At 38.3% G+C, this 21,165-nt stretch overlaps 3 protein-coding genes across 3 annotated transcripts; 2 read left to right on the forward strand and 1 right to left on the reverse strand.

The window, feature by feature from the left end:
- Nucleotides 1–832: 832 nt before the first annotated feature.
- IAQ61_004949 (uncharacterized protein) lies at nt 833–2,988 on the forward strand (the record flags this gene model as incomplete). The annotated part of the gene is made up of 3 exons (XM_066096550.1): nt 833–2,035; nt 2,123–2,512; nt 2,611–2,988. 3 exons carry the CDS (start codon nt 833–835, stop codon nt 2,986–2,988), a joined length of 1,971 nt encoding a protein of 656 aa, XP_065953473.1.
- A 1,972-nt stretch (nt 2,989–4,960) lies between these two features.
- Nucleotides 4,961–5,739, reverse strand: IAQ61_004950 (uncharacterized protein; the record flags this gene model as incomplete). The annotated part of the gene is made up of 2 exons (XM_066096551.1): nt 5,393–5,739; nt 4,961–5,086 (listed from the first exon to the last, which is right to left on the reverse strand). Exons 1-2 carry the CDS (start codon nt 5,699–5,701, stop codon nt 4,961–4,963), a joined length of 435 nt encoding a protein of 144 aa, XP_065953474.1. The 5' UTR covers nt 5,702–5,739.
- Nucleotides 5,740–10,003: 4,264 nt separating this feature from the next.
- On the forward strand, nt 10,004–10,724 carry IAQ61_004951 (uncharacterized protein; the record flags this gene model as incomplete). Its single annotated transcript, XM_066096552.1, has 2 exons — nt 10,004–10,288; nt 10,722–10,724. The coding sequence occupies 2 exons, from the start codon at nt 10,004–10,006 to the stop codon at nt 10,722–10,724; spliced, it is 288 nt and encodes a 95-aa protein (XP_065953475.1).
- Between the last annotated feature and the right edge of the window lie 10,441 nt (nt 10,725–21,165).

The raw sequence follows: 21,165 nt of genomic DNA on the forward strand, positions 1-21,165 counted from the left end.
AAAGTAAGTTTAGGAAATTTATAGTAGGGTAGGATAGCTATATTAGAACTATTATAGTAGGGTACTAAAATAAGTATATAGATACTACACGTGTATACTACTTAATATATAGGCCTGTTATAAATTAGGAAGGAATATAAAGATATAATAATAAAACTAAAAAATATAGTAATAAAGCCTAATATAGATTATAGAGGATAGAGATATAACCCTAGACCCCTAGAAAGATAATTTTAAGATAGTTTATAGGGGAAGGTTAGGGGTATATAAAGGGCTTAGGCTTATGCCTAAGCCTAGGTCTAACACAAGACAGACTAAGTCTAACACTACTACTAAGCAAACACACTAGACACCTATAAAAAGGCGTAGAGGGCTTATCTCTCCTTTAAGATACTAAATACTATTATTAACGCTTATTGTATTCTCTCTTAATGCTAGTCTATAACATACTATTAAAGTTACATTAAATAATAAGGTTCTACTACTAATCTTTTTAAATAAGTAACTTTTATAAACCTCTTTCTTTAAAAAAAGACCTTATTTATCTAAACTATATCACATGCTATAAATTATTAAAAAGGTAGATCTTATATAATAGAGTACCTCTAACCTCTCTACTATAAATTCTACTATTCTAAGTTTCTGTTCTAAAGTAATTAATATTTTTGTAATTTCCTATTATATTTAGGATCCCTAGTAAAGTCATCGTGATAGGTTGAACACGGCCATAGCACGCGCAGCCTCGGTACCGGGTACGTAAGTCTTCGCTCCTTGTCCACCACCACCTCCTTTGCATCTTCAATCTCAACGCTCCACCCATGTTTGGGTCCGCATGGCGGCAGCAGCAGACGACGATTACATCTCCAGAACGGCGGCCTACCGTCTCATGAGCGGCATGGCGGCGGCGCTCGCCGACGCGCACGAGAGCGAGGTGGCACGTCTCAAGGCCGCAAGCCAGCAGCAGCTGCAGCAGCAAGAGGCGCAGCACGCACAGCAATACGCACAGCTGCAACGCGCCCTTGAGGCTGAGCGGCGACTGCGTCTGCGGCAGACGGACCGGGCTGTTGAGGCGCAGGGTGGCTTCCGCGTGCACGTGGTGGCCAGGCCGTGTGATGATGTTGAGGATGATGCTGCGGACCGCCACGACTTCAGCGACCACGGCGTGACAATACGTGACAGCCGCAGCACCTATTGCTTCAACAACCTCGAATACGTCCATCCGCCCACGCCCTCAGCCCCAGCCGTCATCTGGCGCGAGTGCGAGCCCTTTGTGGACGGCGTGGCCATGCAGCCGCCGCGCCATGTGCTGCTGCTGGCCCACGGCCGCACCGGCTCCGGCAAGACGCACCTGATGGCGCAGAATCTGGTGCCGCACACGCTGGCCCGCCTATTCCACCTCAAGCAGCTGTACGAACAGCAGGGCGACGTTGTGGCCATTGAAGCGCGCCAGGTCGACATCTACCATGGGCGCGTCTACGACGCCGACGGCTGCGAGCTCGCCTACCACCAGCAACCTAGCCCGCGCGCTAATGGCACCGCCACCCCTGCCAACGCCTCCCCCGCCAACGCCTCCCCCGCAATCTCGTTTGAGCCCTTCCGCGTGACGGGCCGCCACGCCGCCGGAACTGGCCCTCACAGCCCCCGCACGCCTCTGCACGACCTGGCCCACGCCACTGCCACACTTGCTGACATGGCCGCCCAGCGTGACAGCCGGTCGCGGTCGACGAGCGGCAATGCCCAGTCAAGCCGCAGCCACCTCGTCGTCGCCCTTTTCATGCGCACCACGCGCGCAGCCACGGGCGAGACCACCGAAGGCTCTGTCCACCTTGTCGACCTGGCTGGCAACGAAATCAACAACCTGGACAGCGCGGCAGAGCGCGAACGTGTACACAACGACAACGGCCTGCGTGCCCTGGGCAACATCCTCCACATCGTCCACGCCGTTTCGGCCTCGCTGTCCCTACCCAGCCGCTCCAACAGGCATCTGGTAACGACGGTGGACCACATCAGCCCAGTAATGTGGCGGGCCTCCAATGCAAGTGTCCCTTCTATCCCCTCCCCCTCCCCCCCCCCTCCCCCCTCCCTCTCTACCATGCCGTAAATGTGTACTAGCCCGTCACAGTTGGTCAGAGCAATTCATCGTCCTCTCTCCGAGCCGTTGCCGCGCGTCCTCATCTTCCTCACCCTCCACTCAGCCGGCTCGACCAAGGAGAATCTGCGCACGCTAAGAGATGTATATCACTGGCTGGGCCGTGATCTGCCTGCCCCGCAGCCGCTCTTGCGCAGGTCCAAGGGTAGGCCGGGCAATGTGCAGGCAGCGTCGAGTCTGGCAGCGTCGTCGAGCAATGTGCAAGCAGCCTTGTTACAGGATGTGCAGGCGACACCAAGAGGGGACAAGTCCTCGCCGAGCAACGTGCAGGCAACGCCGAGGCCCAAGGTGCACGCAGCAACAGCATCCTCGTCGTCGTACAATAGGCAGACAGCATCGTCTATATCAAACTCTACATGGAGAGTGAGCGCACCATCAAACACTCCAAGACCAAATACACCTTTGAAAACACCTTCAAATACACCAGCAAGACTTAACACGCCTTCAAACATACCATTAAGACTAAATACAACTTCAAACACACCTTTAAATACATCGTTAAATACACCGTCGAATACATCGTTAAAGAACATGCGTGCATCACCGTCATCGAGACGAACCTCGTGGAGTGGGACAGACTAGCCATACACAACATGGCCATTAACCCAACTACACGCCAAGTAACTATTAATCCCGTCCTTGTATGGCACACGTTCAAACACACTGTCGCGCACATCATAGAATACACCGTCGAATACACCATCGAGAACACCATCGAACAATGTGCGTGCATCACCGTCATCAAGAACAACCTGCGGAGTAGGACAAAGGAATCGCTGTCAGGCGTGGCCACAAGCGTCGAGTTTAGACGAGAGTCTAACGATGCGGCGAAGGCCTAATTTAGTCACACCTAATAACACTTGTACACCTAACTTTTGTATGCGCAATTACCTACCTACAATAGGCCATGCTTGATTTCTGAAATAGGAGGTGCAAGCCTCCTATAGGCGCGATACCTTAACTTTCTATAGCTAAAAAGGAATATGATTTAGTATACTAAGATGTTAATGTTGTGCCCTCCTAGAATGTCCTCGTCTTGTTCTTTCCCTGCCACGCGAGAGACTAGATTTTCTTACATGACAGGTGGGGACATTTGCACTGCCACACTAGTACAAGAATATATTTCACTCGCACCACGCCGTCCATTATCTAGGGATAATACTCCAGGGTTGAAACAGGATATCATTGAATAATTGAGGGTCATGTCCCTGGCCATTGAGTCAGCTTTGGTGGGAATAACGGTTGATGCTCCTAAAGCAAAAGTAGACCACCTTTCCTCTCCCTGTCCCATCACGCATCTTGAATTCTATAATCCTGTTACACATCTTTCTTCCTAGCTTTCTGCTATTCCTTGCTCTATATCTAGCCTCTTAGAACTTCTTGTCTTTTCAGTCGCAAAATCATATTAATTAATAATGCGTGCGTTGCTTTCTTCGTCGTCTTGGGCATGGCCTGGCTTGGATGAAGGTGCATTTCGCTCATTTTACTCACAACAATCTTGCTCCGCCTAGTGATTTAATCGTTACCTTCTAGCCCTCGTTCCTAATGTATGGCTTGGATATGGTCATTGTTAACGCTAGCCGCCTCTGAATGTCTGCCTGCTGTAAACGTCCACTCGCCGTGTATGTTAAGTGCTTACCAATTTTACATAGCCATCTCCACCATTTTGTTACACATCCTTAACTATAGGTACCATCACGTGTATGGAACTATTGGATGTCTACTGGACCTTTTGCTAATCGCTACCCTTGCGTTACGCTCTCCAACTACTCCCTCTTGGCTGTGGTGATTGACGGGGTTGCCTTCATCGTCACTGAAAGCCCAAAAATATGTTAGCGCATTATGGACGGATCAGATTTTATGCAAATAGCCTACCTCATTCGCAGGCATTTCCACAGCTTGTAACTCAGGTCTTTTAGCATTAGGGGACACTATTAGCCATGTTATAGATATTATAACCTTTCTAGTCCTACGGCCAACTCTTCTTTACTTTAAGCTCCGAGTAGTGTTTCTTAAGGACCTTAGTCCAATTTAGTCCTGGAGGCTTAAGTGGTCTATCCATGAGGGGTCTACTACGAGTAGCATTAGAAGCTATAGCGGGTATGCAGATCATTCGCACAGGTCGACCAAAAGTCATCTATGGTAATAAGAATTCGACGACTGCGTTCCCTCCGTATTAAGTGAAGTACTGTTGGTCTCAGGCTTGATCTTCTATTGAGGGTCGTTCAAGTTTAGGATAGCTGAGGGTTGATAGTGGCACTTTGAAATATGCTACCCGAGCCGCGAAGGTGTCAGGTATGCCGTTGGGAAGTCTCGGCTGGCTGGATTCATGGTGGTTAGTTCACTGTGATAGTGTTCTATGGAGACTGAGGGGCATCGCAACTAAGCATGTGCCAGAGGGTGCCAGTGCGAGACTGTGCAAGGCGGTCCAGACAAAGGAACTCGGCACGTTGCTAGTTACCTAGGAATTAGACAAAGTGGTACAGTAATACAATGATTAACAGCGCAGTTAACAACGCGGGTCTTTTATGTTCACACACCAGCATTAGATGTGGAACAGCTGAACAATACTTGTAAATTGTCCATACCTTGATATAACTGCATAGGAAGGTCTTACTATGACTAATTAGTGAAGTCACCTCGTTACGCAGTGTTTCTCGCTATGTAGTCAGGGCCTTGTTACTCCGTCTCGTTTGGCTTAGAAGCCAATATGCACCCAATAACCCAATTCATGCTTGGTGGTGTTGCACTCTATCGCTCGGTCGCTTAATGCCTCTTCTGTGCTAGTAGCTGCAATTATTGCTAAGAGGCCTAGACATTAGGTTGTTTCGTTCGGTATTCAATCATTTGCGCGAGTCTTCTCAGACCAAAATGGTCTTCAAGATCTGTCTTGATTGCATCATGCGCATCTTGGTTTATGCTTCTCGTTTCTGTGTCCTATGCTACTGTTCCCATTTCTGACAACCTAGCCTTACGGGTCACTATGGCGCTTGCCAAGCTGGATGTCTGCTTCAATGATACAAACCATTAGCCTAGACCGGATGCACAAGGTACTCCACGTTACCTGTTTATCGCTAGGCTACACTGAATACATCTTTGGGAACCCAGCCTTGTTTAAACCATGGCAACATCTCTTCACGTCCATATCCCGTAATGGAATAACCGTGCCGTGAACGCACCGTTGTGGGGCAACGTAACACTATGATAAATAAAAAGTTAAAGAGATCTACACTATCTAAACACCCACTTCCATATATCTGTAATTCTAGAGCTACTAGGTAGATATGTGCGCTCGTGTAGGTCTTTGTCGTCGCTATAGAATTTGGCTATTGATGGCGGAAGGAAGGCAGGGTCGAGGCCCTGTTTAAGGCGCCAGACTGCAGAGCTAATAGTGCAGGGGCAGTGTGATGAAAGGCCGCCAGGTATTTGAGGTAGGGGTGCGTGCTTCCAAAAGGGTGTAAGGGCATGTGAGACTTGGCTAGTCATAGCAAGCGTAAGGTCGCAGACGCATCCAGGTTGAAATTGGGGAAGATCATCGCCCGTGATAGTCATGTTGAACTCTGGTTTCTGACGTTCATATCGGAGGTAATCTCATTCTGTAAAGGGTGGGCGTTTGTGGTATCTAGGCATAAACCATCTCCATCATTGCCCTGCCAGGGAAGTTGCCGTCTGCACCATTATGCACATATCCCTTGTCCACTGACCAGTGCTTGTAAAGGTTGCGAAAGTGGACATGAACCATGGGCGAAGGTTGCACAGCACGAGCAAAGAGCAGGGCGTGAAGACCAACGATCTGGTCAGGACTGTCGGCGTGTAACCAAGTTTGGAATGCTGCCTACACTACGGTACAAAACCGGTTTACAGTAGCCATATTTATCTAAAGTAGACTAAGAAGTAGTTTAGGTAGAAGAAGTAAACCTAAATAGGGTTTATTATACTATATATTCTATAAAAGTAAATAACTTTTATTTCTACTTCTATTAATCTACTAGTATTAAGTAGTAATACCTAGTTTCCTACTATTTAAGTATTTTACCCCTCCTTTCTTTAACGTGATCCACCACCAAGCGCCCACCCCCACCGAGCGCCCACTAACACCAAAATTACCAAATTTTTAACACTAAATTTCTTAATAACTATAGTACCTATTAATAACGCGCTTGTAGCAATTAAATCCTTAACTCTTAGAGAAGATTTTATATACTTAGAAATAGTAGAAAAGTATAGTTACTTATAGTTAACCTTATCTAAATACTACTAGAAAATTTAGTAAGTATATACTACTACTCTACTAAATAGTTAAATACTTAATACTATATAAGAAAGTAAGCTTATAAAGTATATTAAAGAGCTTTATAGGTAAGGATTACCCCTTATATAGACTATTATTTAAAATTTTATAACTAAAATAATAGGGAATCTAGTAGGTAAAAATTAGGTATAGCGCTTTATTAACTACTATAATATTAATCTTATCTCCTATTAGGCTACTAGGCTTAATTATAACTACTTTAAAGCTAATTCTACCTTTAAGTATAGCTTATACTTTAAGCTTTTATACTAAAAAATAGAGTAATATAATATTAAGAGTTAGTATATCTATAATATAGATAAGAAGGGTTTTCTTATTAAAGTACTATTAAAAACTAAATATATATTTAATAAGAGCGCCTATAAGTAGAGAAAGATTAGAGCTATACTCTAGGATAGTAATAGGGAGTAGATTACTACTATAGCTTATATATACGCTAATAGTACTACTCTTACCCCTACCCTTATTTATTAGTCCTAATCTAGAGCTCTATAGGATACCTAGTTATAAGATTTTAACCTATTATAATACTAAGCTTTCTTTATAGGATTACTAAGTAGGTAGATAAGCTACACCCTAGGGGTATCCTAGCTTAAGGAGGTGTTTAATTATAAGACAAAAGCTAAAGCTTATACTTTATACTAGCTCCTTATCCTTAATAGCTATAGATCTTATATAATAATAGAGTTTATTAAGTACTATAATAAATATAAGATCCTACTTATAATATATCCCCCTTATAGCACTTACACCCTTTAGCTACTTAATATTATAGTATTTACTCCCTTTATAGCTTTATATAAAGCTTAACTATCTAGTTTTCTAGATAGCTCCTATAGGCTTATAAGTATTACTAAGAGGGATTTCTACTAGTTATTTAATACTATATAGAGTAATACCTTTAAGGAAAAGCTAATATTAATAGCTTTTAAAGTAATAGGTATCTTACTACTTAACCTTAATATTATCCTTTTAAGGTTTAAAGCACCTATAAATAATAGTAACTAGCCTTCTTTAAGTAATAGTATAACCTTAATATTAAGTACAAGTAATTAGAGAAAGATAGAGTAGTTACTCTATAATACTATAATTAATATCTATAATAAATAGTTAAAGAAGCTTAGCTAGATAATCTATACTATATTAGTAAGAAATACTCTACTTAACTATAAAAATAAACACCTAAGGGCTACCCTAGCTAATAAGAAGAAGTATAGGAAGTGTAGTAAACCTCTATTATTACCCCCTAATAATAATTATAGTAGTAGTGCCTAATTTATTTTACTATTAAAGGTAGAGCAAGTGTTTAAGCTTTAGGGGTAAAAGAACCTTAAAGAATAGGAGCTATAATACTAAAAAAGTAAGGTAATTAAGCTTTATAAGTAATAGAAGCTTGCTAAAGCTTAACTTATAGAGGAGAGTTACCTAAATTAAGTAATTACTAAGAAGGAGTAGGAGGAGAAAGCTACCTAAAAAGCTACTATATATAATAAGTAGAAAACTACTAAGTAACTAGAAAAGTAACTCTAAAATAATATTAAAATATCCTAAATAGGCAAGAGGTAAATCCTTAAGCCTCCTACTATTATACTAGCTAAGGTGGTTAATAAGGAGCTAGTAGAAGAGGATATAGTAGTAGAGGCAACTTTACAGCGTGGGCGCCTAATTAGACCCCCTAAAAAGCTGCTTATATAATCTAAAATATTTAATCTACTCTAATAGATCTAATAATTGCAACTCTAAGAAATCTTGTAATAATAGCTATTGTAGGTGGCGCAATATCCTCATTTAGTGGGTGGTGGATTTTGGTGTTGGTGGGCGCTCGGTGGGGGTGGGCGCTCGGTGGTGGATCACGTTAATCTTCTTCACCACCTCTACCACCACCTCCACCACCTCTATCACCACCACCACCTCTATTATCACCACCTCCTATTAGTAACAATATTATAACTTATTATTATGTTATATATGCGTATAGTGTAAAGCTAATCTTTTCTATCCCTTTTAGTCTAAGTTAGGTATTATAGCGTATAATAGAAATAAAACTACTTTTTATACTTAATTTAAACCCCTATAATAAAAGTAAACTACCACTTTAAACCTATTTACAGGTATACACAAGGTTAGTTTACACCTATATAGTAAACCCCTAGCGTACCATTCTACAGTAAACAATTTTTTACAGTAGTGCTACTACTCGAGGTAGAAGGGCTTTGGTTAAAGATTGTAGGCGAGGAGGTTCCCAGCGACGTAGAGGGTGCCTGCGGCTGCGGCGGTCATGGCAATAGCACGCAAACTTAGTCGCCTCCTAACTGACTTCTGGATGCCAGTGAAGAATGTATCGTGGGCTTGATCAGTTAACCATGAACTGATTGCGTCTGTCGCTGAAGCTAGTCACGAGTTTGACGGAGCTGGCGATCAGCCAAGTTCGAATGTCGTGAGAGTTGGACGCGGAGCGAGTCCTGACTGAGTGCTGGCGCCTAGGCAGTGACGGTGTCGACGAGCGGGTGCGCGTGGGTATGGGACGGGCAGAGCGGTTGAGAGATAGGCGCTGTGAATTATTCAAGCAGTTAGGTCGAGCGTCTTAGTTAGCGAATTCATGTACTGCTTTTCCTGGCTGGTTCTAGTATGTGATGCGGAGGAATGTGGTGCTTTGAGAAGATAAGATACTCTTGGTGTTTGTGTATATCCTCGTGCTGACGGTGACCTAAGAGATGCTTTTGATACATCGACCTGCTGGACTTAGCTAGTTGAGTTTCATGAACTTGCCTTAGGGTCCTGCAACAGCGAGCCTCGTAGGATTTACGGTAGTAAGCTGTGTATATGTCTCTAATGACTACCAATGCTGTAACAAGTATCAAAGGCTTTGTAGAGCGGAGTACTTAGCCTTGACCTAGTTGTTGCTAGATTTCAAGATAAAGTATGGATGGTGGAGGGCAAAAAGTGGCGCGACTTAGGACTACTATCCGCACGAGCAGAGACAAAGACATATCAAGGTTGAAAGAGGAAATGATTAAGAATGGTGAAAGAGATGTGAATCAGCACCAATCGGTTACCGGTAGGATTACGCTAGAACATCACTGACTGCTTGGCCATGTCTCTGATGTTGCACACCACCTGAGCTTGCTGCTCTGTCTGTTTGGTTGTCTGCTCAATATACATCTGCCAGATTAAAGCGTGCCTCTGTTGTTCGCAGATGCCACGTCGTTCAAGTCGCCATCCAGCCACTACTTTTTTCTTTCCAAATGTCCAAAAAGAATCCAAATCCAGGGCGCAGTCTTGTCATTAATGCATCAGCCTTCATGACAGCGGGTCACGGTCTTCCTCTTATATAGGGTTGCGATGTTTTGTTCCAGGTATTGTGCCTCAGTGCCTGCATTTTACCCTACGCACCCTATCAACGTAAGCACAAGCAGCGGTATAGCGTGCCTAGCAAACGTGACGAAACGCACTCATGCTGCGACCTTGGAGCTCCGACTTGTTAATGCCACTTTTGCTACGACGCACTAGCTATACTTGCAGGTCAGAGAATTTGATTGCGCATGGGCGGCACCTATAGCAACACGCGAGAGCGAGGGCAGCATAGTCAGCGAATTGGTCAAGAAGCTTATAATTACACACGAGCAATTGCGGCGCTACCAGTTCCGCGACCTTCAGGCTACAGCAAGCTAGCCGTGCAGGTTGCATTCAACGAGCTGGCACGGAGTGTGTATCAGTTGCACATGGTACATGGATCTCTAGCGGTTGCAGCGGCCAAGGCAAGGCAGCTTCAGCATAGACTCCAGATTGCGCTCATGGAAGCGGGCAGGGAACAAGGGAAGGAGCAGGTAGGCCAAGTGAGGGGCCAGTTAGGAGGCCTGTTGGAGTTTGAGTGTTGGGCATTGTGCGCGGTATCGAGGTGGGTATTAGTGGTGATATGGGCGGTGGTATAGGCGGTAATAGTGATATATCGCTATATTAACGTTGGTATTAGGATAGGTATTAATATATGGCGATTTCCAGGTGGTAGTAGAGGTGGTAGTAGAGTGGGTGGTAGAGGTGGTGGTAGAGGTGGTGATAGTAACATATTGCAATACCAAGGTGTTGCAGGAGGGATAACAACCAGATCGCGGAGCATCTTGATCCGATCAATCCCGATTAATATCCCTAATTAATACCCCTGTATAACCCACTATCTAATTAACTGCTAGCTTACTACTAAGTACCTAATAAAAAGTAGGAGCTCTAGTAAGGAAGGTTTACTAATTATTTACCTTCTAGTAAGGGTAGCTAAAGCTCTATATATATAAGTCTAATTGTAGTAGATATAATCTAATAATCTATCTCCTAAATTATTCCTAACCTTAGTAATCTAGATTTCTATAGTTATAAGCCTAGTTCGCGCTTTACCTTATTAAAGATTGTCCTATCTATTTAAGCGTATTATTTAACTTAGATACTAAGCTAGCAAGCTTTACTTTTTCTTTTATACTATTTCTTAAGTAGAAGCTTACTTATTACTCTTCTACTATAAGCAACTAAATCCTAAAGGGGGATATCCTACTTACTAGATTAACTAACTAGCCTACCTAGTATATTTAATTTAGATACTATACCCTAACTAAAGGGATCTAGGTAGAGGTAGACCCTAATACTTAGGATACTAAAAACTACTTTAAGAATAAACCTATTAAGCCTAATATACTAACAGGTATCTCGCTATCTAATATAACAAGCAAGCAGTATAAACTCTAAATAGCTTAGTACTAAGCCTGCTTATTAGATTAGGTATTAAAGTTATTAGTAATCTAGAACCTTTTTATATAGGTTAATAATATAGTAGATTAAGGGATCCTTACCCTAGCCTATATAAAGCTTATTAATTAAGGAAGAGTAACCCTCTAAGCACTTATCTAAGTACTCTATAATAACCTAGCGCTAACTAATTTAAGCGCTGTAATACTAGCAACATTATAGTATAAAGCTTATCTTACTAAGGCAAAGATAAGTAGCTAAGACGCTAATTACTAGTAGAAGGAGTAGATAATCCTATATACGCAAGCTAAGGTATATAATATTCCTAATATTAAAGGATAGCTTATAGTACAGGATTATCTTAAAGCTCTATCTACTACAATCTTACTAGATTAGGGTTAAACTATGTTTTAAAGGATTATTAAAAAGTTAGTAATAGGAGAGCTAACTTATAACCTCCTATAGGTTACTAAGATCTATTTATTACTTCTCTAAGAGAAAGATATAAGATTAAGCTCTAAGGGTCCTAGAGTGTTTATAATAATAGGAGCTCTACCTTCTAATTAACCTAAGAAGGAGTCTTTATACCTATATAGTAGATCCTACCTATAGAAACCTCTAAATATAAAAATGTTATTAAAGCTTAGACTAATATATATAATAAGCTTACTACTAATTAATAATTAGAGATTAAGAAAAAGATTAATAGGAATTAAAAATTTAAAGAGTTAAGAAAAGCTCTAATTAAGTCCTATCCTATTAATTAAGATTATAGTAGTAAGGCAAACGTAATTACCTATCTAGGTAGTATCTAGGCGGCACTAATTAACCCTATATTAATAGTAGAGAAAACAAACAGGATCTATTTAACTATAGACTTTAAAGCTTACGCTCTATTAAAGAGTACTATATTTAATAACAGGGGTGTAGTACACTTAGTTAATAATATAAGCTACCTAGAAGAAAGCTTATTTAGATTAGTTAGATATAAGATAGTTAAAGCAGGAACTTAAGCTTTTCTAATCTTAGGCAGAGGGACTAGAGTAATCCCTAATAGTCTTAATAGACTAAGAGGTATAAAAATAGAAGATTTAGTGCTTACTAACGTAGTGTTAGTAGAAGGATTTTATATAAATATTATATTAGAAGCTTAATTGCTTAAAGTAGGAGTTTAGTTCCTTAGGCTAGATATAACCTTATAGTTTAGATTATTAGAAAAGAGCGTTATATTAGCTAAGTTACTACGCAAGTTTAACTTAACTTTCCTAGAATATAAGCCCTCTACTCTATATCTAATAATCTAAAGTATAGTGCCTAAATAACCCTAATAATCCTAGATAACTTACCTAAGACACAATAGTAAGGAGCTTTAGCACTAATAATTAGGCTATTTAGGACCTAAGGCGCTTAAAGCTCTAGTTAAGTTAGTAATAAACGTTAGGATTAAAGGAACTCCTAGGAGCAAATATAAGCACTACGCTATTACACATGCCTAATAGGTTATATTAAGACAACTAAGGGAAAGATTACTACGTTTATACTACTAGGTATTATAGGATCTATTTAATATGCTAATAGGTATAGCTTATAAGCAATAGATCTTAGTATTAAAGTATAACTACTTAGGAAAGCTTTATACCTATCTACTATAAGCTAAAAACCTTAATAAGATTATATAGGTGTTTAAAAATTTTAACAGCTTAATACTTAACTAATATAAGCTTAGTATAGTTAAGATTATATAAGATAATAAGGTTATAACGCTCCTATAGTATAGCTAGTCTTGCTTTTAGATCTAGGTAGCTAATAATAGTATTAAGATTAAGAGCTTACCTATATATACCTATAAACCTAATAGAGGAGTAGAAAGAGTAGGGCAGGAGATTATAACAAAATTAATTAAAATAAGGATTAGTGCTAACCTACTAACAAAGCTCTAGCCTAAAATTATTAAAGTAGTAACTTAGCTCTATAATATAAGCCTATCCTATGCTTATAATATAATATTACCTAATAAAGTGCTAGATTATTAGTTTACTAGATACTTTAGGTAGTAGCAACTAGAGTAGATAAGGGAGGCAACTACTAATCTCCGCCCTAATTAGAGCAGAATATACGCCTATAGCTATTAGGCTTACCCCCTTAATAGAAATTAAGTAGCTAGGCGTTACAAGAGCGTTTTTAACGTAAACTCTTAGGGTTATATTAGATATCTAGTAGGATATAGAGTATCTAATATTTATAGGATATAGATCCCCTTGCTTAATTAGATTATTATAACGCAGAATATTACCTTTAATAAGGATCTTTTCTATAAAGAGAAAGATCTAGAGTAGCTTTAATAGTTAGAGGCTTAAAAGATAGTTAATATTATTAGTAAAGATAAGATCTATAATATAGGAGAAGTATATAAAGAGCTTAATATCTTTAATTAGCTTTATATTATAGTAGAGTAATATAAGAAGTCTAGTAAGCAAAGAGGACTAAACCTAGCGTAGGAGCTAGGGGGTAGGGTAGAGCTAGAGGAGGTAAATAATTAGGCTAGCTAGCCTAGTAATTCACAACCCCCTAAGCAGACACCTCTAGCGTAGGTACTAAGTATAGCTAGCTTAGTATAAAGGATCTATATAAAGTCCCCTAAGCTAATAGGGCTCTAAACTCCTAAACTAACACTAGAACTAAACTTTAGTATAGGAGATTGTTATAGACTAGCCTTAAGGGAGAATGCAATAAGCGTTGATAATAGTATTTAGTATCTTAAAGGAGAGATAAGCCCTCTACGCCTTTTTATAGGTGTCTAGTGTGTTCGCTTAGTAGTAGTGTTAGACTTGGTCTATCTTGTGTTAGACCTAGGCTTAGGCATAAGCCTAAGCCCTTTACATACCCCTAACCTTCCCTTATAACCTATTATAAAATCGTCTTTCTTAGGGGTCTAGGGGTATATCTTTGTCCTTTATAATCTATATTAGGCTTTATTACTATATTTCTTGGTTTTATTATTATATCTTTATATTCCTTCCTAATTTATAACAGGCCTATATATTAAGTAGTACGCGCGCGTAGCGTCTATACGCTTATTTTAGCACCCTACTATAAAAGTTCTAATATAGCTATCCTACCCTACTATAAATTTCCTAAACTTACTTGTTACACAACAGATTCTCCCTACTAATTAGCCCTTTCTCTACTCTCTTTCTGTTAATCCTGCCTATCTAGCCCCTATTATATTCTTGTCTGCCACTACTAGTGCTAGTAGTAGGGATCTACTATAAGGTAGTTAGACCCTGCGCTAGGCCTACTAAGATAAGGTGCGTACTTCTAATATTCTCCCTATATTTCCTGCACTAACTTTTTGCTTAGCACATATCTCCCTAAATATAGTTGCTTAGTAGCTTTATTATTTCTAGTAACTTAGATAATAAGGAATATAATAGTAGTTTTATAAAGCTACTTCCCTATAATTAGTGTATTAACTAGCTTTATCTCTTTAGTAAGTGTAACTATTAGGAAGGTAGTAGTAAGTTCCCCTTAATTTTTATTTTCTTTATAGCGAGTTCTAACTATATCTAGGGCGTTTATACAAGTCCTGCTATTATAGCTACAAGACTTGTACTTAGTTAGAAGCTATCCTTGCTAATAATCCTAATATTCACTAAGCCCTCTGTAACTAGCTTTAGTTTTATTATAGTTACTAGGAGGATCGCCTTTATATTATAAAGAGGGGGACCCTTAGCACTTTTATAGGGAAACCTACTAAAGGCACCTATTACTAGTTTATACTATAGTTCTACTAGCTCTACTATTATTTTAAGGATCTTATATTAAGGGCTTAAACTAATAATACTATTACTCTACTTGCCCCTACTGCCTACTTGCGCGCTTATAATTAGTATTAGCTTAGTACTGTTATTCTATCTACTACTAGTGCTCTAGTGTTTCTACTTTAGTCTACTATTACGCCTTTACGTAGTAGTTATAGCAATAATAATATTATATAGCTTGCTGCTACTACTAGTGTTACCTTCTAGCGTATTAACTAGCGTATAAACAAGACCTAGGCCTAAACTAACCTTTATATTAATAAGCTTAAGAGCGCTACTAAGCGTACTACCTAAGGTATTAAGACTCTTATTATTAGTATTAGTTTTCCCTTATTCCCTTTATATCTATTCTAACGTTTGTTTTCTTTAGGCCTAGGGTACTGCGCGTTAGCAAGCTATTAAAGCACTACCCTCCTCCTAACGCTGCTACTACTGCTGCTTGTACTTGTTAACTAAGTTGTCCCCTACCTGCGCTACGCGTGAGCGTTACTACTATTACTAAGAGATGTAGAGGCGTTAGAATAATATAAACAATAGTTTAGGGGGGGCTATAGGGGAGGTAGTTATAGATAGTAATAGTATAGATACTACTACCTAATTGTTAGCTATATTATAAAACTTTAGTAGTAGGGCACTTGCTTAGAGTGTTATAAGGATAATTAAAAGATTTCTCTAATACCTTTCTACTTCTTAATTATAACAAAGGTCTAAGTTATTATTCTAGTTTCCTTTTACCCTTATTTCCTAGTTTTTATGCGTATTAGGCTATTATTATACGTAGTATCCCTATACTATTCCTTAAACCTATCTAGAGCCTTAGTATCCTATACTACCTCTAGCAGGTGCTATGTTAGATTAACATACCCCTTCTATTTTACTAGGACTTAACACTTCCCTTTTCCTCTTATATTCTTTGTATAAAGGATCTCTTCTACTTCCTATTTATCTAGCGTTATATCTTTATTTTCTAGAGTAACTATTAGACCTAGTTATAAGTCCTAAAGCTTCTAGCTTAGTAGCAGGTTATTAGTAGCTCTCTCTAGCAGATCTACATGTATAGTCTTATACAAGCTCCCTAGTAAGTCTAATACTACTATAAGTAGAGTAGGAACTTCTATTACTTTATACTTTACCTATAGCTAGTTAAACTTTTTACTTAGTTAGTTTATCTTTATATTATATATTATAAACTAAACTATATTGCCTTTTAGGAACTTTTTAGCTAGGCGTTAGGACTAGTTTATTGCTTCCTGTTATTATTGCTATTAGAACGTAATAGTAGCTTGCGCTAGCTCTGCACCCCTTTATAGGTGCAATAAGAACGCTATAGCCTCTCTATAAGGATTCTTAGGCTTTACTAGTAGTAATATTAACTTTTATAGTGTGTCTATAGTATACCTATTTAAAAGTAGATTTAGGCTAATACTAGTTATACTAGAGTCCCTATTATTAAGTGTAAGTTAGCAGGCTAGCAGGTAGTTAGGCTAGTTAGTCTACTTAAAGCATACTATTATACGCAGCACTACCTGCACTTCTTAGTTTGCCCGCTCTGTCCTGCTATCTATCTAAGGGTGGTATGCAGTGGACAGTAACTAGTTTATCTTTGTTATCTAGCACAACGTTATCTAGAAAGATCCTAACTAGTTAGAGCCTTAGTCTATAATAATAGAGGATAGGAAGCCCTAGAACTACTACTAGTTATCCTAGAAGATCCTTGCATAATAATTAGCTACTATAGAGACTGTTGCTTCTAGCTAAATATATTTAGACAATCTGTTAGTAATAACTAATAGGTACTAAGGTTTACTATTATCTTTTATAGGTAGGTTAACTATAAAATCTATAGATATTTAGGACTAGTATTATAACGCAACTAGTATAGGTTATAATAGACCCTATTAGCGCTTCTAGGAGATATAAGTACTATAATAATAGTAGTTCTAAATATACTACGCAACGTCTCCTAATATTCTATCCTAATAATAGTTATAGCGTAGTATTTAAAATATTGTGTTCTTTCCTAGATATCCTACTAAACCTAATTTATATGCTTGCTATATAATAGTAGTTATAAGGGGTTCCTATATTAGTAACTAAATAACGCCCCTCTAAAGCAAAGTGCTGTGTGCGCTAATTATACAGTCCCTAATCTATTACTTTGTGTTAGCTAGAACTAGGAAAGACCTAGCGCCTTTTTAAACCGTATTAAGACGCACTTAGTATATCTTATCTTCTAGTACTACTTTGTCCTATAGTATCTGTATATATAGGTTAGTAAAGAGGCTAGCGCCCTTTAGTAACTTAGACGCCTCCTCTGCTTCTAATACTATAACCTAAATTAATTTAGGGCGCATTACTAACTATAGTGTTGCTTTATAGGAGTTTAAATCTTGTGGTTGCCTACTTAAGGTATTAGGTTATCCTGTAAGATAGCTAGGTCTATACTATAGGATGTACTAATATTTTAAAAGTTCCTCTACCTAGCAGCACTATTACTTGCTTAAGCTTTAAAGGCTAGTAAAGTACTCTAGGTTTTTATAGTCTGTAAATATTGTGAATAGTTTATAAACGCTCTATAACTCTACTAACTAGCTTTTTAAATATTTAATAATAGCTAGTAATTCCTTATTATATATAGTGTAGTTTTATCTCTCTAGTGTTAGTGCTATAGAGTAGTAAGCGACTAGGCGCTAAACGCCCCTAACCTTTTACAATAAGCAACCCCTAAGAGCGTATCCTAAATAGTCTACTTCTAATAATGTTTCTTTAGCTAGGTCCTATTATATTAATACTAGTCCTAATATAAATACCTTTTTTAGTGTATTAAATACACTCTATTCTTCCTCCCCCTATTAGAATAGGGTGTCCTTCCTAGTTAGTTAGTTTAAAGGCGCTGCTACTTTAGAAAACTTTATAATAAAATCGCGGTAGAAGTTAGTAAAACCTAGAAAACTCCTTACCTCTCTTATATTCCTAGGGGATTCCTATTCCTATACTACCCTAAGCTTTTTAGGGTTAGGTCTAAGTAATTTGCCTGCCTTAATAATATAGCCTAGGTAGCGTACCTTCTTAACACTAAAAGCATATTTCTCTAAGTCTAGGTGCAGTCCTACTTCTTTTAATAGCGTAAGTATATGCTTTACTTTTTCTATATAGTTAAACTAGTCTCCTCCTAAATAAATTAGGATATTATTAAGGTAGGCTATTATATATAGTCTAAGTAACTCTATAGGTGTAGTATTAATATATTATTAGAAAGTAGATAGCGCACTACTAAGACTAAATAGATATACTAACTATTTATATAACCTAAATTAGGTGTAGAAAGCTATTAAAGACTTATAACCTTCTACTATTCTAACTTTATAAAAGGTGGCGTAAATATCTACTTTTATAAACTACTTTACACTAGATAGTGTGCGTAAAGTTTCCTTAATAAGTAGTAGCAGGTATTAGTCTAATATTATTATGCTATTAAGCATCTAGTAATCTATATAAAGGCGCCAACTGCCTAATAGCTTCTTTACTAGCAACACTAGAGCTCTAGCTATAGAAGAGCTTGCTTAGATCTAGCCCTTGTCTATTAATCTAGTAAGTTATGTTCTTAGTTCTAGTAATTAATCACATAATATAGGGTATAGGGGACCCTATAGGGGGTTAGGCTAGGTTCTATCTAGGAGAGTTATTAACTAAATATAGTAATCTATACTACCTTAATAAGGTAGTAAACTACTTACTAACTATTTGTTAAACAGGTCCTTAAACTCTTATAGTTCTAGTAGCAACTTTATCTTTCTAGTCTTATATTTAGGTTTATAGGGAACTGTGTTACTAGTAATATAGATAGTGTGTATATTAATAGGACTTCCCTTATTAACACTTTCTAGATATTTTATTAGGCGTAAGTTATATATTACCTATAATATATCTAGTATATTTGTTATAAAAATTTGTACCTATATATCTTCCTATTAGGGTTCTTAATTTAGCAACCCCGCTATAACTAAACCTAAGATAATAGAGATATAGGTAGGATATAGGCGTCTCCCGCTCTCTTGTACTACTATATTTCCTGCCTTCCTAATTATTAATTCGCCTTGTAGAATGTCTATAATAACAACCTCTCTATAAAGCTATAGTCTACCTAGTATTAGTTAATAGGAAAGATAAGGTACTATATAAGCTAATAGCTAAGACTGCTAACTATCTAAATTATAGTCTAATACTACTAACTATGTAATTCTTGTACCCTTAGCAATTCCCTAGGCATATTATAAGGGTCGCGGGGGAATGTTAATAAAGGTCCTACTAATCTATCTTACTAACTTTTCCTTAACTATACTAAAACACTAGCACCCTAAATTAACTATTACTTGCACGTTCTCTACTCTACCTAGGAGGAGGAGAATAAAGAAGGGAGGATTATTTAACCCTACCTTAATATCTAGGGGACACTTAATAGCCTCTGCTATTAATAATTCCTCTATTATAGTGTCCTCCTTATACCCCTAACTTAGCCTAGGGTTAAGGGTAGCTAGTTTCCTAAATTAGGGCCGCTTGCTAATACTACAACTATCTTAACACCTACTAGTTATAGTAATAGGGTATTAGGACATGCACGCATAAAATAACCACCCTATCTACACTAGGTGTAGACCTTTGCTAGTTTCTATATATTAAACAGGTCCTGTAAGATCTAGTTAGGACGTGATATTAGTAGTTTAGTAAGTGCACTTAATAAGGCTACTACTTCTACTATATTTATATTGCTATCCTAATCTAAGGTAGACTTTTACTAGGGTTCCTTAGACTTACTAGCCTAAAGAAAACCTAGTTCTAGAGAGGCTATTTTAATATCTACCGCAATTGTCTTGTATTCCTCTATAGCTATATTATAGTTTGTCCTAGAGACTCCCCTATTAAGGGAAACTAAGCGTATATAGCTATTAAGAGATTGCTAAAGTTATAAAAGCTTTTATTTATTATCCTAGTATAACCCTCCTAACTATATAAGAAGCTATATAAAATTTACAAAGAACTCTATAAAAGGCTAATTTTAGCCCTAATATAAGTATTCTAATATAACTTAGGCGTGCTCCTGCCTGTAATAGTTGCTATAATAGAACGCTAGGTAGTTAAGAAACCTGCTTATATCCTAATACTTGCGTGCACTATCCTTAAAGTATAGTGCTATAGCGCGCTAGACTATAGGCAATAACTAGGACTAAATATATATAAACCTTGCCTCCTTATCCCTAATAAAGACCTTATCTGCACGCAGTTTAAACTCTATAGTTATTTGCTAGGAGAAGAAGTTTACCTTAGTGCTATTATATAGTAAGCTAACTAGGAAGGGTTTGTAATATAAGGTAGGAGAGGGCGGAGCCAGCATATTATTAAACCTAGTAGGCTTAGAGGAGGGTTAGGATAGAATCTAATTGCGTATTTCCTTGTTCTATTAATATAGTATAGCTATTATAGCAGAGTCTTAAGCCTATTATTCTATTAAACTATAGACCTGTTGTATTAGCCTTTCTACTATATTAGGTTGCACCTAGTTATTCTAAATATCTAGCGCGTCTATCTCTTATTACTATTATAGTATGTTTAGAAGAAGATACTAAAATATTATAGACTAGCCTTAAGGGAGAATATAATAAGCGTTAATAATAGTATTTAGTATCTTAAAGGAGAGATAAGCCCTCTACGCCTTTTTATGGGTGTCTAGTGTGTTCGCTTAGTAGTGGTGTTGGACTTGGTCTGTCTTGTGTTAGACCCAGGCTTAGGCATAAGCCTAAGCCCTTCACAGAGATAAAGGATTTATATAGGTTATAGATTAGGGTCTTACTACCTAAGATAGTAGTAATCTAACTTACTTTAACGCTATAATAGGTAGCTCCTAGGAAAGACCTAGAGGGGAGAGTGCTATTAGTAGGTTACTCTATAAGAGCACAGAGATAGGTAAAGGCACCCTATCTAGCTCTTATAGGGGTAGTAAGCAGAGCTCCTACCTACCTGCTTTAGGACTAGATTCTGTATCTCCTGCAGATCCCTTACAAGCGGTACCTAGAGCTCCTAGAAGAAGTAGAAAACTGCGCATTAAAGGACTGCCACTAACGCGTGTTAGTAAGCAAACTTAGGGATAGGAC

This window comes from Plenodomus lingam (genome assembly GCF_022343315.1).
Source record: "Plenodomus lingam strain CAN1 chromosome Unknown contig_2, whole genome shotgun sequence".
Taxonomy (NCBI): domain Eukaryota; kingdom Fungi; phylum Ascomycota; class Dothideomycetes; order Pleosporales; family Leptosphaeriaceae; genus Plenodomus; species Plenodomus lingam.